This window comes from Microtus pennsylvanicus, chromosome 19 (assembly GCF_037038515.1).
Source record: "Microtus pennsylvanicus isolate mMicPen1 chromosome 19, mMicPen1.hap1, whole genome shotgun sequence".
Lineage (NCBI taxonomy): Eukaryota > Metazoa > Chordata > Mammalia > Rodentia > Cricetidae > Microtus > Microtus pennsylvanicus.
In genome coordinates this window covers 8,075,780-8,094,018 of record NC_134597.1, presented here as the reverse complement: position 1 = coordinate 8,094,018, position 18,239 = coordinate 8,075,780, and the positions used below count along the sequence as shown (strand labels likewise).

General features: G+C 37.5%; 1 protein-coding gene across 3 annotated transcripts in view; it reads right to left on the bottom strand.

The window, feature by feature from the left end:
* Phf14 (PHD finger protein 14) overlaps positions 1 to 16,481 on the bottom strand; it is a 127,008-nt gene extending 110,527 nt beyond the window's left edge. For 2 of the 3 annotated variants that reach the window (XM_075953869.1, XM_075953870.1), the window contains exons 1-4: positions 16,339 to 16,468; positions 15,812 to 15,922; positions 8,814 to 9,568; positions 1,967 to 2,111 (exon numbers count right to left, since the gene is read on the bottom strand). In XM_075953869.1, coding sequence (XP_075809984.1) covers positions 1,967 to 2,111; positions 8,814 to 9,568; positions 15,812 to 15,922; position 16,339 — 1,012 coding nt within the window. In that variant the 5' untranslated portion in view covers positions 16,340 to 16,468. Of the gene's footprint in view, positions 1 to 1,966; positions 2,112 to 8,813; positions 9,569 to 15,811; positions 15,923 to 16,338 lie in introns of all 3 variants that reach the window. The other variant, XM_075953871.1, reaches the window with a different exon arrangement.
* Positions 16,482 to 18,239: the final 1,758 nt, after the last annotated feature.

The following is an 18,239-nucleotide window of genomic DNA, read 5'->3' as shown; positions in this document are numbered from 1 at the left end:
CACAGGATCTCAACCACCTTGAGTACCTACAGTAACTAAGTGAGGCAGGAAGACATGAGGTCCCCTAACAGTGGAAAGTAACATTCCATGGGCTGGGATCGGGACTAAATACAAAGGAGAAAATAAGATGGTTACAAGCATTCCTCATTGTCTGCCCCCTGCCTGTTGATAAAACACAGCTCCTGTAGCAGTTGACTTCCTCACTAGAGGTATGGCATTGCTACTTATTGTGATCACCTAATTTATCTGCCTTAATGCAGACTGGCATTTTAGTTGTTTCTAAAATTCAAGGGCACCTTAAAAAGGTACATTTGTCTTTAATGAGGTTACTCATCTAAAACATAGATCATATTATGAACCTTTAATTAACCTTAAAGATGTCAGCGGGACTAACATGGTATTTGTACAGAATTCTGTGGTCAGGCTGGCCTCACACTTGTGATCCTCCTGACTCTGCCTCCTTCAGCAAATCCTACCGGCGTGCGCCACCACAACCGGAGGTGGTGGCGCACGTCTTTAATCCCAGCACTCGGGAGGCAGAGGCAGGCGGATCTCTGGGAGTTCGAGGCCAGCCTGGTCTACAAGAGCTAGTTGCAGGACAGGCTCCAAAGCTACAGAGAAACCCTGTCTCGAAAAAAACAAAACAAAAACAAAAACAAAAAAAAACAAAAACAAACAAAAAAAAAGAATTCTGTGTTCATCAAGGCTAGTCTCAACTACAGGGAGTTCAAAACCAACCTGGGCTATACTACTTGAGACCCTGAAAACAGAAAAACCAAAAGTTGTGTTAGAATTACAGAGGTAAAATACTGAAACCTCAAGGCATCTTCACCCTCAAGTACAGAGTAAATGAGAAGCTGTATATTCTCTCACCTCCACAGACTAGGTAGCTAACAAAGCTGATTAAGTAAGTCAGGGTAAATTAAAGACTGTAGAATACACTCAGATGCAACTGATTTTTGACATAAGAAAATGAAGACCAAGTAATGCCAGAACTTCTTTTAAAGAGTTTCCAAATATAAAATCGGTACAAGACAATCTAGAATTATCCCTCATGCCTATAATTCTAGCACCCAGAAAACTGAGGCAGGAGAAAGGCTATAAGTTTGATGAACAGCTAGACTACCAAGATTCTGTCTCAAAAAAGCCAACAATAATGGCAACAATAAAATGTTTTAAAAATTACACAGTAAAATGACCTAGCATCAGAATGTCAGAAATCAATTAAATTTCTTAAACTATTATCATGGCCTTAAAAAACTATATCCACGGTCAAATGACCTAACCGAAAATATGGCTCAAGAGTAATTTAAGAAATAAAAATTTCCCTCTCTTGCCCATTAGGCAATGTGTGGAGTAACAAGTCTGTAGTTCTAGTACTTAGGAGGCAAAGGCAGGAATCTCAGCTCAAGGTCATCCTCTCTACTATTTAGCAAGCCCAATGCCAGCCTGGGCTACATAAGATCCTGATTCAAACACACACACACACACACACACACACAAAAAAAATAAAATAAAATAAAGATGGGTGATGACTCTGTGTACCAAATGATTGCTGGGCTTTGTGGTGCATGCCTGTATTGCCACCACGGATGGGCAAACACAGACAGGTCCCTAGGACTCAACTGCCAGACAGTTAGTGGAATAAGCAAATATCAGGTTCAATAAGAGACCCTGTCTCAGAACCTAAGATATTCAGCATCAGCTTCTGTCTTCTACAGACACATGAACAGGCCAACATGCATGAGAGTGTATATGTGCACACACACATACACACATATGCATATATGACATATACACACAAAAATTAACATATTTCAGGACTCATAAATCATTTTCATTTGAACCATCACATCATTTAATAGTATAGTAAAACCTTAGGCAAGCATAAATGAAAAAAGTTCAAACTTCCTTTAAACAAGATGTCAACCAGCCATTTCTAACAGAAGAAAAACAGCAAGATTACCTTCATGAACGGTAATGCCACAATTGTCACACTGAATTATTTCATCTGCATCTTCACTGTTATCTCCAAGACAAACACAGCAAATCAGAATGTGGTCCATTTTTTGGGAACTCCAGTTTTGACTCTTCTCAAGAATCAGCGAGTCCTAATATAAAATACATCAGAAAAATCACATTTTAATTAAAAAAAAGTAATTTAATACTCACAATTCTCATTTTTTTAAATTCTATTTCTCATACTTCAAATTTATGTGGCATTCCATTAGGAGCCTCAAAGCACGCCCCGCCACATTTATACATCTTGTCTGTCACTTCTCTCCATGTGCCATGGGTTCTTCCCTCTACAAAGTGAGAAGTTGGTTTTGGCACTTGACTTCCCCCTTATATTAGGGGAAAAGGAACAATAGATCCTCTAGGAATCACCAATCTTACATAGACATTTTCAAAGTAACAAGATGTAGCTCTTGTTACTTTGTAGTTACGTTTGGTAAAGTTACTACCAGGAAAGACAAGACACACATATACAGAACAAGAGGGAGTAAATTAAGGATAATGTATAAGCAAGTATAAATATGATGTCTGAGAGACTCTAGACTCCAAAGTCCAGAGTTACCCAACTACTCTGAAAAAGCCTGAACACATAATCTGCCTATCTGGCTATTAAAAAAAAAAAGTAGTTGCTTGGAAAATAAGAGTGTTCCTTACATTTATGGCAAGAAAGATCTAGTGCAAAGTGGTAATAAAGATAGCCAGCTACTAACAACATAAAAGAGGAAAGCTTTAATAGCAGACAAATATAAAAAGATAGTATTTCAAGAAAAGGAAGCCTATCTATTTTAATGTAAACCTTGTACATTATGGATGTAAACTTTAATTTAAAAAAATGACTGATTCTGGCACAGTAGCACACTCCTATAGCTCCAGCTACACGAGTGGATGGGGCAAAATGACAACTTGAGCCTAGGAAGTGGGCACCAGTCTGAGTTAAACAGAAAGGCCCTACCTCAAAGAACAAAACAAAAACTTTTGCTATTTTCATAAATAACAATTAACATTACAGGGTAGCATTCCGGTATATTTTCATTTATAAACCTAACCACAGAAAAAACAAAACTGTTGTTAGTTCTATGCCACAGTCACTAAATGTATTTAATTTCATATTAATATTTTACTGTTTTCTATCCCTTTAGATTCTATCTATACTCTCAAAGGTAACATTTGGAACCATCATTTCAATGCAAATCGTAAATGACATTTCAAATCTTTGGGGGGAGAGGAACAAGACAAGATCTCATTACATAGCTCAAGATGCCCTTGAACTTGCTACGTACCCAAGGATGGCCTTGAACTTCTAATCCTCCTGCCTGTAGTTCCCAAAGGCTCTGCTTAGGGGCGTGTACCACTACACCCACTGAAAATCTTTGCAGGTTGCAAAAAATAATTCTTTCAATACATTTTATGGATAACATCTAACGTTACAGCTGTAAAACAAGTTAGAAAAAAAAATGGCTACCAAGCAAGGTGAGACTATCCTATAAAGAAAACTCAAGTTTTATAGTATCTTAATAGTTAATGAAAATCATGGGTTTCATTCTCAGCTTTCACTTAACAGCTGTTGAACATACAATGTTCCTATTTGTCAAATGAGAATGACAGAAATAAAATGCAACAGAAAGGTTGTTGTAAGAATTAGTGAAATAATAAAGGTAATCAGTATTGCACTGTTCATAGCTTCCTCCTCTCCTCTACACTCCCTGCAGATGATTCAAAAGAGAAACACAGACTGGTGTCTAACAATGAGGCAAGGGATGGGCTGTCTTCTGGCGAACCAAATTACAGGCATGAATGGGCACTGGGAATCCCACCCCATCTCATAGACTATCACTTCTAAGTTGGTTTTGGTTTCTGTTTTTGTTTTTTTTTTAATATCACAGACTAGAAAATGACCGAGTAAAGCAGAGTTTGCCAACTAATAGGCTACCTGGGTTAATGGACTGTCAACTTTCCTTCGAAAGATTTACTTCTAAGCCTCGGAAAGTGGCTTTTTAATACAGAAATTAAGTGAATTTCTATGGGTAAAACTGTGAATAGATAAAAAGAGAATTTCTTGAAGTAGAAACCGAATCGATGGGGGGGGGCGGAGATCTAATTCCTCTATGTTCTGATTGTATTCAGAAAAAATGTCTATCTAAGCTGTCTCTCTATGCCAATTTCTCTCCACATGGATTCTTGTCTAATGCATGAGAATGAGAAAACAGCAGGGACTGCTGTTGCTAGCCCTCTAACCCCAGTGAGACGCTTGTTCAAACTGTAATGCAGAGGAGGGCGGAACAGTAACCCTACAGTGTCCACCTCAACAAACAGCTGGCCACGATGGTTCAGCAGGAACATCTAAACCAAATTTTGAAAACATTATGAACTAACTTTTTGTTAGTAGAGCAAACATACATTAATGTTTAAGTATGATTTATGATCCTTTAGGATCAAAATAATAGAGACCAGTTTTCTATGAACTTGTTACCATGTTTCTGAAGATATGTATCCTCTTTCAAAGAACAGGCTAAAACGCTCAACAATAAATTTAATGCAGATTTATTCAAAAATAGAAATCAGGAAAGTAAGTTATGGAAGACAAAAGAAAACTCACCTAGAAATTAGGGGAAAAGGGTACTATACCAATAATTCAATGATTATTTCATTTTTCCCCTTGGAATGTAAAGTTAATCCTAAAGAAAAGAACTTAAGGGAGGTGAGAATTTACAGAGCTATGGTTTTTTACATGTAAAAGCTAAGCTGAAGAATTGAAGTGAAGGACAGAGGCAGGGAGAAGAGAGGAAGCAGGGAAGCAACTGAGAACTAAGTATAATGGCATGTATGTTCGAGGATATTAGGTCAAATCCCAATGCTTAGTATTAAAAATGTGAAAACAACCATACGTTAGCCTAAAAATGAAGCACTGCCTAATATTCTTACATTCTGAAACATAGTGTTCACTTGCCATGTATTCTCTGATTATAAAACATACACAAATGCACTAAATTTTACCTGTTGTATTAAGATTTAATAGAAAAAAATCCGATATACTTTACATGAAAGCAGCATTAAAAGATAAGAAAAAATATTATACCAAAAGTGTGATCAACTACTCTTCACCAATGCTCTTCTTCAAAGACTCTCAAATGAGTCTGAGGCCGGCCTGACCTACAAGAGCTAATTTCATGATAGGCTCCAAGGCTACAGAGAAGCCCCATGTCAAAAACACGAAAAACAAAAAAATAAAGACTCTCAAATGTTTATAAAACATTACAACACTTGCTTTTAACAGGATTTAAAGCAACTTTTTTCTTGAAAATGTGCAGAGATAATTAATTAGTAAGTCAGACATCCCAAAAGATAAATATCTTCAGAAGTATGCTAGAAAGAATTGATAACAAACTTGAGTTTTTATATTCATTTCATCCTAAGTGTGCCTGAATTACTTACTCTATGTAATTACTTGTAATTCTTTGAATTATACTTGCTCTATTAAAACACAAGTCATGTTTTCAAAGAAAGGGTTAATATTTTCCCATTTGAAGTATTTAGAAATTTTGCCAAACACTAGGTGACATTTGTCATTAAAGAGCCTTGTATGACCAAAAAAAAAAAAAAAATTCTTTTGTTGTTGAGCCAAAAATACAAGGCTGTATTTATCAAAACAGTAGTCCAAAAACCAACTGTTCTAGAGATCGTCAATGAGAAAGCAGCTTTGGGTCCTTAATAAAATAAGACTGCCATCTCTATTGACAGAATTTCTGCATTGTATAAATTCTCATCTACTCTAGGTTCAAAGTCTTCAAAATGAGAACCAGAACCATTTTTTGAAAATGTTACACTACCCTTCTTTTGCTTTTTCTTTCTTTTTTCCTTTGAGACAGGGTTTCTCTGTGTAGCCTTGGAGCCTGTCCAGGCTGGCCTTGAACTCAGAGATTCACCTGCCTCTGCTTCCCAAATGCTGGGATTAAAGGTGTGGGCCACCACCGTCTAGCCGCTACCCTTCTTTTAAACACTTAGGTAAGAAGATCAATGGGTGGGCAAAATGCTATTAGTGACACTTAAAAGTTTCAAAACAAAGGACTGAAAAGGACAGAGCTATACCGCAGGGGCGGGGCGTTATCCAGACTGTACTGATTTAAAGCATGCAAATGTGAAAGCCCGCGGAAAAAGATAGGTACCAATTCGCAGAAAATGCAACTCCAAGTACCCGTGCTCAAGCAGCAAAGGTGTGTTTCAGGAAGCTCTCTTGCAGGAAGTGCACAGGTAAAGACTATTCTCATGATGCTATTAATATACTACTTGCTTTTTTTACTCTTCTCTTGTAACTAGTGGAGTGTTCAAGAAGCTACCTAAAGTCAGTGTTACCAACTTAACAACTTGTCTGCTTCTCTATTATGTTTTTGTTTTTATAGTTTCTAAGATTTAATTTGAAATTGCAAATGTCAATAGACACAGTCAACATAAATAATACTGCAAGTCTGCAATAACATCTAAGATAAAGAAATCCAAAAACCTAAATGCTTTAGAAGCATTCCTCTATGTGCATGAGGCATGTTGAAGCCAAAAAGTGAGTTATAAAATGACCCTGGTTAAAAAATGTAAATCCCCCTACGAAAACTGAAAATTGTTAAGGTTTCAGAGCACCATTTAACTGTAGACAACCCACATCATTTCTCTGCAAATCTACTTGACATTGCAACCAAGAAAAGGCTTCCAGTTAAAAACTAAATATTCTTGTTTGCATTTCTAAAGCCATACTTTCTGCTGTTTCTACTACAAAGGGGAATCTGACACTTAAAGGGAAAATGGAAAAAAATGAAACCTCAAATACGTACTTGTTAGCTATAAGGACTAGTAAGATTGACCCATAAGGAAGCAAGAATAAACTTCAAACATCTTTCTATAAATACAAGATCATATAAATAGAAAATTTAGACTTGTAAGTAAGAAATTTATTAACTAAAATTGAATGTCTAGTTTAACATGATTTAAATATAATTAAAATCATTAAAAAATTTTAAAGAATTAAAATAGTTGAAGGAACAAAAACTGTGATGAAGCATATAGCAGGAGGCTACTCTCACAGAGATTAGCTTTCTGTAAATTATTCTATATGGGCATTTTACTAAGAATACTTTGGAATCTCATCCCAGAAATATCTTGGGACACTTAAATATAGGCCCCATTACTTACCAGAATTTTTAATTTTATCACCAGAAGGGAAAAAAACTAACCCACATATATGATCTTGAAATGTATTATAAAACTTAAGTCTATTAAAACACTGTTGTCAAGTAGAGGTAACTAAAAGATAAATACCTTATGCAAGTGTCCCCACAGATTACTATGATTCTCCTCCATATGCCCTCTATCTTAAATTACTTTTGTGGATATAAACCCAATAAACATGGAACATGAAGAGATGTTACCAAAAGTAAATTCAATCAATAGACCTAAAATAAGTGCTAAATGCTTTAAAAATAAACTAAACAGATAAATGTGCAATCTAAATATTAACAGATAACCATAAATAAGCCAAAATGGCATTAGCAATATGGAACAGTTTATGCTACAACCTTAAAAAGTACCACACTACCTCCTCAAATGCGTTTTCCTTTACCTAAAGATAAAAATTAGCATAGCACTGGAAGCAGGCAATGTTCTTCATAGAAATGAGAGAAACCTGAAATTAATCGGTGTTTATAACGCAAATAATAAGATGTTATTTCACCTCTGCTGACATGGAATCCCTGAGTTTTCTATATATTATTTAAGAGGAAAAGAAACCCACAAAATTGATAATAAGCCTAGTTAAAATAGACAAGAACTACTTTGAAAATCTGTAAGCAGAAAAATATGAAAGAATAAATAAAGCATAAAGAAAATCTACCAGTTTAAGCTACTTCAATGATATGAAAAACAAAAAAAATGGTGAAGAAAATTTTGTTGACATAAACACAGTAACGGAAATGACAGAATTAATACAGTTCTACATGTGATGTAACAGATACATCTACATGTAAGACAGCAAATCAATCCTTTCTTTTGGAAAGAAAACATATAGGCACACAGACAGAGACACAGATAAATTTAACTGAAGTCTTGAACGTTGCACCTCTGGACCAATGGGTAAACCTAACGTGCAGTAGAACTTCAATGGCAGGACTGAAGTCATTACTGTTGCTTCAGGATAGAAACGTTTGTTCTATGGGGGAAATATTTGCTTTCATTTTTACTTCTTTGCAGAGAATTTGTTCAATAAATATGCTTTTAAAAGTACATTTTACCTTCACACACATAAAGCAAAGCACTGGTGACTATGCTGATGATTGTAACAGCTGATGACTTAACCCTTTAAAACAGCTCTACCAATCTGAGAAAAAAATGAGCTATTTGCTGTTCTCTTCTAAAGTATTCAAAAGCTTTTTTATCTTTATGTGTCTATGGACAAAATTATGCTGAAAGAAGTTTCTCCTACCATAACCCACTCAGTGCCAGTTAGCATCTATAAACAGGAAGATGAGAAAAATGGGAAGAGAGAACTATCGTTTCCCAAGTCTTAGAGATATAAAAATGTTTCTCTACAGATGCTTCTCCTTGGAGATGGAAACTACAAACTCCTGGAGAATGCTGACAAATGGTGGGTAATTAAAAGTTTGTTGACCAAATGAATAAAGGTTACATTTAGGGTGTTCATTCACACCTACAACTAAATAAAAATTCAAGGAAGCCACTTACTATATATAAGTAGTGAGTTAGAGAGTTCCCTTTTCCCCAGACAGACAGATATCATAAAAATTGGGTTGCTCTACCTCATTACTCTTGCTCTGAGACAGGGTCAGGCTATCATTGGTCAGTTCCTCATCATCAGCACTGTTTCTGCTAAGAACTTTACTCTTCTTCTTCTTGCAGCCCACTTCGCTAGCAGGGCTGCTGTGGTCTTCGTCATTGCCCTCGTCATTCTCATCCTCATCGCTCCCACTTCCCTCGTCTTCATCATCCTCATTGTCTCCATCACTGCCCTCCTTCTGCGATGCCGACCTCCCCTTTCTCTTTACTGCAGTAGGTCTCCAGTCATTGTCGTCCTCGCTGTCATAATCGTCCATGTCGTTCAGCTCTTCCATGGATACAAAGTCCAAGAGGGGTCGGTTTCGACGGAGATTCCACTTCTTGGGCTCACTGGCTTGTTCCTCGGTGGTGGTGGTGGTGGCAGGGGCAGACGGGGAAGCGACGGCAGGACTTGTGGCTGTGGTGGCGGCAGCAGAAGCAGCTGCGCTATCAGATACTGCCGCCTTTTCTCTTTCCTTTTCTTTCTCTTTTTCCTTTTCTTTCTCCTTTTTCTTTCTAGGTCTTTCTCCATTTTCTTCTTCTTCCTTCTTTTCCATTTTAATTAACTGTTTATCTGATGGCACTATTTCTTCCTCTGTAGAATTTTTAAGCTGTTCTTCTTTTATTTTAATGTCTTCACTCAGTTCTTCTTCTAAATTGTTCTCCTCAGAGTCACTACAGGAGCCTTCTCCACTGTCCTTTGAAGGGTCTTCACTTCCATTACCACTCCCTTCAGAATCTGTCGAAAATATGAGAAAAAAAAACCACACATATGTATATACATACACACACACACACAACACTGACACAGATGAAACCACCAAAACTCGTGAATAACTCGCAAAACAATATAAACAAATCTACGGCAAAGGATGGTAGACATTCCCAACCTCATTAAATAAGAAGTCAACCAAGTTGATATATGATTTAATCCAATATGAATTAATGAGGATGACATATGAAATGTAAGTTAGAATATACTATAAGAATAGGACTACCATTTTATATCAAATAGCTAATAACAGTATAATGTCCTAGAGATAGTTTTATTGTCTAAAAGTATGTTTTAACGGGCACTTGATTATAACTTTACCATAATGTAATTTAACTAATCTTTGTTTATATCCTCCTTTCATAAAATATGTATACTTAAACTAATAAATCACAAATCAAGCAAGAAAAATGTAGCCCTCTAAAATTGTCTGATTTATTAAACCTTTTTCTATCAAAACAAGCATAGACATTTGATAGTGACCTTGTAGCAGACAATGTTACATCAAGTACAAAGGTGAAAATGGACAAAACCAATGGCACATAAGAAAATGGAAGAGGAAAGAAAATTTCAGTCTTCCTGCTTAGTAGAATACTGCCCATATCAATAAATGTTTCATGCAAACTTTCATAAGTTCTAACTATTAAGTGTCCTACAGTGGAAGATGCTCATGAAGAAATGAATCTATCCTAAAATGCTCAGCTCCCTGCTACTGAACAAGTAAACTATGATTATTGGGTAGATCACGCAAGCTTACAATTAGCAAGCTGCTTCCATGCCCGCCAAGGGCGGCCGAGTCCATCTCAACCCAGCACTTACTCTAATCTTGTCTGCACACAAACCGAACGTAAAAATTTTAAATATTTGAACAGTAGGATAAAGGGAAATGGAGAAGAAGAAGAAGAAACGGTTTTTATACCAATTGTAAAATCTATAGGAAAATAAATTGTCTGCATCTGTAGTCAAGAAAATGGAAATGATAAAATAGTACAAAGCATTACTTTACTGTTTTAATGTTTTACTGTTAGAAAATTACTGTTTCTATATAATTTTAATTTCAATGAATTTAACTTTCCTTCACCTTTAAAATTAACTGAGAATTGAAGGTGCAAAGGTTAGTACAGCTCAATCATCTCAGAAGCCCCACATACATAGTTAATAACAGAACTATCCTGTGTGCTAGTTAACTCACGAGAGAAATGAAAACAACAGATGCTGAATGACCCAATGAGTTCACTATCAACCTCAAGACTATCTGCTTATTCAGTAGTGTTCTAAAAAAAAACAAAAAACAAAAACTGCCCTTATTCTAAATAATCTTACACAGGGCAAACACGCACTATCATCCAAGCTAACAATTCCCTAGGTTTCAGACCTTTGGAGCTAGATATATGTGCTGAAATTTAGGAATGATCACATTTTACAAAAGTAATTTGAAATATAAATAATATATTACATTAATACCACATTAATACCTAAGCTGCTACCAAATATAATAAACAACATAAAGTACAAATATTCACAATGTGTGAGAGATGACACAAATCAACTGTCTGTTTTAGGCCAGTACTACTGTAAAACAAGTTTCTGCCAAACTGAAGAAATTCTTAAAGATGTTTCAGCTTTTTAGATTTAAAGAGCATGGACTCAATATCATTCCCAATGAGTGACTTGATTTCAGTTGAACAGTTCCATAAATCATTAAGAAAATTTGGATTTTTACACCACTCACAATAACTGAACCTAAGCTACAAAGAAAAATCAATCCTAGCTAAAATCAACAATGATTTCTACAAATTTCTAAATAATGGTCTTCTAAGAAATAAGCAGAATTCACTAAATACTTCAGAGGCAGAAAAGGATCCCTTGTGCACATTAGCTAAAGAAAAGTATGACACCTCATAAGTAACACTGCAATCAAGAAGCCAAAAGGGAGAGACAAAAGAAGATCCTACTCTTCTACAAGGTATTTTAACAACAAGAATGTAATAAAAGATACATAAATTCCCCTAGTAACTCCTAGTACAGAGTATGGGTTCCCGATGAGAATAAACTTTGTAATATCTGGTAAACTTTACATATGTCATAGAGTTTGTAATTTTATTTTTAATGTCAATACTAATGTCAATTATTTTCAAATATAGGGGTAAGCTAATGTTCTTTGATCTTGCTTTGTTTTATAACCATGTTTGAGCACAGTGCAATTTCAAAATTCAATTGTTTTATATTTTTCTTCAAATTCAAATACTAGGTAGGTGCTTGCCAAACTTTTTCATCACCAAATGTAACATCTTAGTTATAGTCTAACAACAGGACCAGGATCGCTGGAAAAATAACTTTTTCATCTGATTAGCCATTACTTCTATTTGGTACATATTCATTTGATGAACAGATATATTTACTCATAAGCACAGATAAAAAAACCAACAATGAGAAATGAGGTCCACACCTGGCTACATATTTAAAGGCTGCATAAGAAAAGCACTGCTATTATTACAACATCAAAGAACAACTACCCCCCATGTTGCCTTCCAAATCTATCATTTCGCATAGGAGAAAGGAAATAATAGAGGAAGGAGGCAAAGAAGAAAGGAAAATTAAAAGTGTGAAGAAATTAGAAATTAGCAGATATTGCAAATAAAGCTATTGTATGCATAAGGACAGAGTTAATTAATCCCCGTATCTAGAATGAATTTTTTTACATTTAAAGTGAGTTTAAAATTAAAATTCAGTTCTTCATTTAGTTACAGAATTAAGAAAAATAACCCTTCAAAACACACAGTATATAAAGGATCACTCAAAGAAACAATCATTTCAACTCTTAGTTAAGGAAATTATTTTAGTTACAGAATTAAAAACAAAACTTCAAAAATACCTTGACAATATTTACTTGATAATATGAATTTAATAATCAACAATAAGTATCATTATAACACTCATTTTCTTAATCATGAATATTAAATAATAAAATCAGTACAATTCAGAGATTTCCAGCTATGAAATATAGCCTTTGTCCAATAATTCTATAACCTTAGTTATTCTTTTCATTGGCAAGAATTAGCAGCACAAACTAACATAGTAACTAACAGAGCCTAGAATCATCTTTCAATAATTCGGTGTCTTTTCATAGAAGCCCATCACAACACAACTCATTCTCTCCTGACTCTAGTTACAGGCTGTGCCATCTTGCATTTTCTGGGTAAATCCAAAGCAGAGCTTCTCTGGGATGGGTAACTCTTTCTCCAAGGACATGCACTAGCTCCTGGAAACACTGGCAGTCACACAGTAGGTACAACGAGTAGGGAAGACACTGGCATCAAACACAAGACAACGGTACTCTAAACATCGACACTACACTACACAGGACAAACCTCCACAACAAAGAGATAGTCAACACAAAGCGCCAAGAGTGCCAAGGCTTTCTGAGAAACCCACATCTAAAATAAGATCTCAATAGTCTCGCTGTCCTCTACACATGTTTCTTCCTAACCCCAAACAGAAATAACATGTCCATGTCTCTGCATCTTTAACATTTATTGTTTCTCTCACCAAGACTGTTTTTCTCTTTACTATTCTTAGTTCACAGCTCCTTCCCTAGCTCCTCAATGAAGACGACCTATATCAACCTAGTCAAAAACAATCCTTTCTCCTCCAGAAGACTTGAACCACAGACATAATCAACTACTCCCTGTATTACCCATCATTTAGTAAGTGCAATCTATTTATCTGCCATTTCCCTATAACACTCAGGAAAGTGTTAAAATTAAATGCTAATGAATACAACTTGATCAACAAACACAGAGTAAACAAAAAAGCACTACCAAAAGAAACCATTACTGAAGTCTCAACCTGCCTCTCCTAGTTAGATTACTTCCAGGCAAAATGGCCTCACTGTTTTAACTAAATAACCCACCAAGATCTAAAGGTAACCCATTTTGCTTTGCATAGCAAAGAAAATAGGAAAGGTCAGGACACCATTAGTTTATATTGTTAGTAAAATGAATGAATGCACACATCTTCAAAAAGCGTTCAATGCAGATAACAGAAAATTATCCCTAATCCCAGGCACAAATCAAATCAAATGCTTTACTTAAACTAAAGGAAGTGTGTGTGTCCAGTACTGGGCTGGTTTAGAACTACAAAATCAGTCACTTGCACGCGGTTCCATCTAGCATTTCCACATACGGTTCTTCTGGTGGCTAGTACCATAATTTTACCTGTGCCCTGTCTTAGAGCATGTTTATTTCATCACCCGCAATCAACAGTGAGAGGAAGTAGAAGTAGTGCTGATCTAGATAAGTCAACATCTCAGGAGCACCACCATTCCGGAGGCAAACATGGGGAAGGAGACTCTCATGCCACTGACTATTATTTTAAATAAAATCAGTGACCACTAGCTCTTTTTCTCAATAACATTTCCAAAACGGCAAAAACAAATCTGTGACCTGAAATCTTAAGATCATGTATATAAAGTCACCAGGAGTCAGGGCAGTAAAAAACTGGGAATTATACTACAAGGGACAGAATGTATGAAATTTGAGTGCTTTGAGGGGATGTACATTAGCCAAATATAACATCCGTTCAACAATTATTAGTACTTATCAAGGTCGGGAATCATGACTTGGCTTGATACCATACTTTATTTTTAAAGAATCTTATAAACGTATCTGGATTATTCCATGCCTTGTAAAGAGAATGCTTGTGCATGACTCCACCTCAATAAATGAGAAAATAAACCTATCAAGTCAGAATTTATTGAAACAAAACCATTTTTGAACATTTAAAGAAAGTTTTAGAGTTTGTTTCATAAATTCCTGCCTTCTAATTGGTACCAATTTTGGGCGGTTTGGAGTCTCACTGACGCACCAATACTACCTTTTAGCAAAGCATATTCCTGATAGTCTTCTCTAGGAAGAAGACTTTTGCATTTCACCTCCTTTCCCTTTCCTACTTTGAAAGTACCAAATACCAACTAAATAGGAGATAAAGAGCTGCAAAGGAAAGGTTAGAGAACAGTTAATCAAAACAAGCTTATCAAATGTTGATTGCTGGACTGAACTCATCACAACCCACTCTTAGGTTCTGAACATGGAAAAGATGAAATGTTACAGTCAGACCCATTGGGTCCATCAGTTTATGGACAACTTCCTGAGCAGTCGTTTAAACTCAGTACTGTACCCTGTACAGAACCCCGTGACTCTAAAGAACTATCTCCATGAAAAGCTATTATAAAATCTAAATGAGATTCTGCATTAAACCATAATGCAAACTGTTTGCTCATGCCGTTAAGAGTAACACAACTCAAACTAATCCCATGCCTTCTCACTACAGAGAAAGGGAGCAAGATGTTTCAAAATGCCAAACTGCATGATGGGATACTAAAAACAAGTTAGAGAGCCCGGAGTATTGCTCAGCTGGAGAGCAAGAGCAAGGTCCTGAGTGTGAGCCCACTACTCAAGAGAAAGAAAGTAGAAAGGTTCTCACTTTATCTAAATGTTCATCAAAGGAGCAGAAATACCAAAACTTTTCAATGCTTATGTGTTTGCTGATCTTTTTCAGATATAATTTTATATCAGTTTCCTTTAACTAAACCCTAATATAGTAAGTACACATTAAGTACACAGAAGAAAACGCATACAGGAAAACCATAATGTTCTGCTTCTGCTTCTATACATGTGTACATACAACTTTCATCACCTTTTAATCCACTAACTAAAATGAGCAAGCGTGTATGCTTTCCTCAAGGCATTGCACCTGCTATTTTTAAGCAGAAGGTTTGCTTGGACTAAATTTATTCTGTAAGGGAGCTAAGGCACAAAACAGAACTCCTCTAAGTGTGCCATGTGAGCTGAAAAGGGAATAACCCTGTGCAAGGCTAATTATGGTCCATAGTATTCGTCTATACTCTTCTATATCTGGGGTACCTCAACTCTTCACTAAAATATATAAGCATAAATGCATTTTAGGGTATAGGATAGAAAAAAAAACTGCTTTTGCATCTTTGAAAAGGGTTCTTCTGTACCAGATAACCATAACAGGATCTAGTGAAAGGATCTTGGGAAAATGCAGGAAATCAAATGAACAAAATAAATGGGTATGTGTGCTTTTACTGTAAATGAGCATTTTAATCAAAACTGGTTCAAAAATTAAAGTTAAAAATACACGGAACCGGAGAAAGCTGCGAAGGGGAAGGAGGAAGGAAACGTTTACCTGAAGCATCTCCAACTTTAAAATCACTGTCATCTGAACTATCATAATCGAGAGCTTCCAGAAGAGAAGCTGCCAAAGGCTTCACCTGCCTCCTCTTGGAGCTGCGATCCACTGTGAAGAGAAAATATTACAGTCATTTTACCACCTCACCGAACAGGGAGAACTGGGATGGGATGCTTAAGACGGTAGGGGTGACATCGTGCAAGGGACTCTGAGTTCTCAACGCAGTGCTTGGGGGAGAAGTTGGGTTTGTGGGCGCTGCCTGCAGAAGGCCAGGTTGCCCCTGTGGTGCGGCCACGACCAAGATAAAACCAGCCCACCCTCCTGACACACCTCCGAGGGATAACTCCTCGGCAATCCCTCTTAGACCCCCCGCAACGTACAAAAACGTACACCCACTGCAACCCAGAAGCCAGAGCTCACTGCCGGGGACCAGCGAGCAGCCTCTACCAAGGGGTCCGTTTGTCAGGCAGGACCCACCCAGTCCTCCCTGCTCCGCCAAGTCCTGAGGCCTCGGATACACTTACTAAGGAATCCGTGAGGTGGTCGTTTGGAGGAGACCTAGGGAAGACGCTGCAGGAGGCGAGGCAGCGGGGACCAGTCCGAGAGCAGCTCTAGGTAAGCGGGGCGGTGCGCCGGCCGAGCAGGGGCGACCCCGGGGGCGGGCCACCGTCCCTCCCCACCCCCACCCCGCCCCTTCCCCCCCGAGCTCCCCGGTCAGCAGCGCCAGGCCCGCCCGGCCGCCCTGCGAGGGGAGCTGCCCCCGTAAAAGCCAGGAATCAAAAGAACAGAAAACTTTATTATCCTGCACCAGAAGCAACAAAAGACCCAGAATCCCCCACAGTCTGAGGCCGGCGGGCTGAAACAATAGGGAGAGCAACGACCCGGATACGGCTCTGACGAGAAGGAAGTGAAAACCACGAGCTCGAGGGCCGCGGCGAGCGGCGGACACGGAGGGCGCGTGCGCAGACGCGCTCCCTCCCCGGAGAGAGCCGAAGGTAGCCGAGGGAAGCCGAGGGAAGCCGAGGAACTTCGAGGCAGAGTTCGCGCACAGCCCCAAATCTCAGCCCATAGCCTCAAGAGAGACTAGACCTCTCTGAAACTGTCCTCCCATCTCCTTCCAGTCATGTAAGACCAATGCTGAGTCTGGTTTGTGTTTTTTAAGATTTTAAATTTTTCATTAATGCACTACTGAAAACCGTAACTGATGTCTGCACCCCCATCACCTCCTACTGCTTCCTTGAACTGCTCTTCCTTAAATAGGAAGGCGCAAACGTGTTTTCTGCCAAAGGTTTGCGAATGAGAATTTTATGTCAGATACAAAGGAGTTTTGGTTTTGCTTGTTTGTTTGTTATTGTTTTATAAGTAAGATCCTGATCATGACTAATTCTTTTGCTGGGTCCTCAGAGTTTGTTTCTTTATGTGGTTACCAGCTCTTCCTCTCTCCTGAAGATAAACTGTCCTGCCTAGCCCTCAGCCTCTTCTCTGTCAGATCCTATTACTAAGCCTTCCAAGCTACGAGGGGCATTATAATATTTAATAAATGTGTTATGTCCCCCACACACATATGTACAAAATGTTATGCCTAGCCAATAGGGTAAACCCTAAACAAGAATTCCTAGAAGAAAAAAAAAAAAGCTGTGACGGCTTCAGATAATTTCATTAAAACTGATTAAAATCTGGAGAGATTGGGAAGTTTTAATTCCAGAGCTTGATTACCAACTAACCCAGTCTATGTTTGGGCTACTAAATAGCCATTCCTTTCACACCTTCATGTCAGATCTAACAATGTGTGACTAACAGATAAAAGTTATTTTGGTGTGGGCTAACTGAACGAAACACTAGTTTTCCACCAATCAAGGGGCTAAGAATGTTGATAGATAGCATCCAAGGCGTGTTACAGAGTTCCCTCCACCTTGCCATGCCTAATACACCCACCAAAACATGTGAAAAATGTCTTGGTGTATCGCTTTCTTCTGTTACTAAAAGCAGTTCATGCAGTCACTACCTCTTTGGAACATGATAACATGGTATTTGGAGGGACCTAAATCTATGTACTATTGCCATTAATAATATTAATATTAATGGTAATAATAATAATAGTCACTTACATTTAGTCCCAGAGTAAACTATCTCTTGATCTCTTTGAGGTGAGAGCTATGTTTTTGCATGACCATTAAATGTAGAATTCACATTAGTCTTGAATTAATTGCTATTTTAAGAAGTATTAGTCTCAGAGAGAAAATTTACCCATTTAACTATTAACTCTTATGTAAATTAAACTGCTTGGAGAGTTCATCTCACCCCTCAGCATGGCTAAGCTACAAAACAAATGGCAGCATATGCTGGCAAGGATGTGGGGAAAGGAAACACCTAGTCCTTGCTGGTGGAAGTGAAAATTGGTATAACTACTGTGAAAATCAGCGTG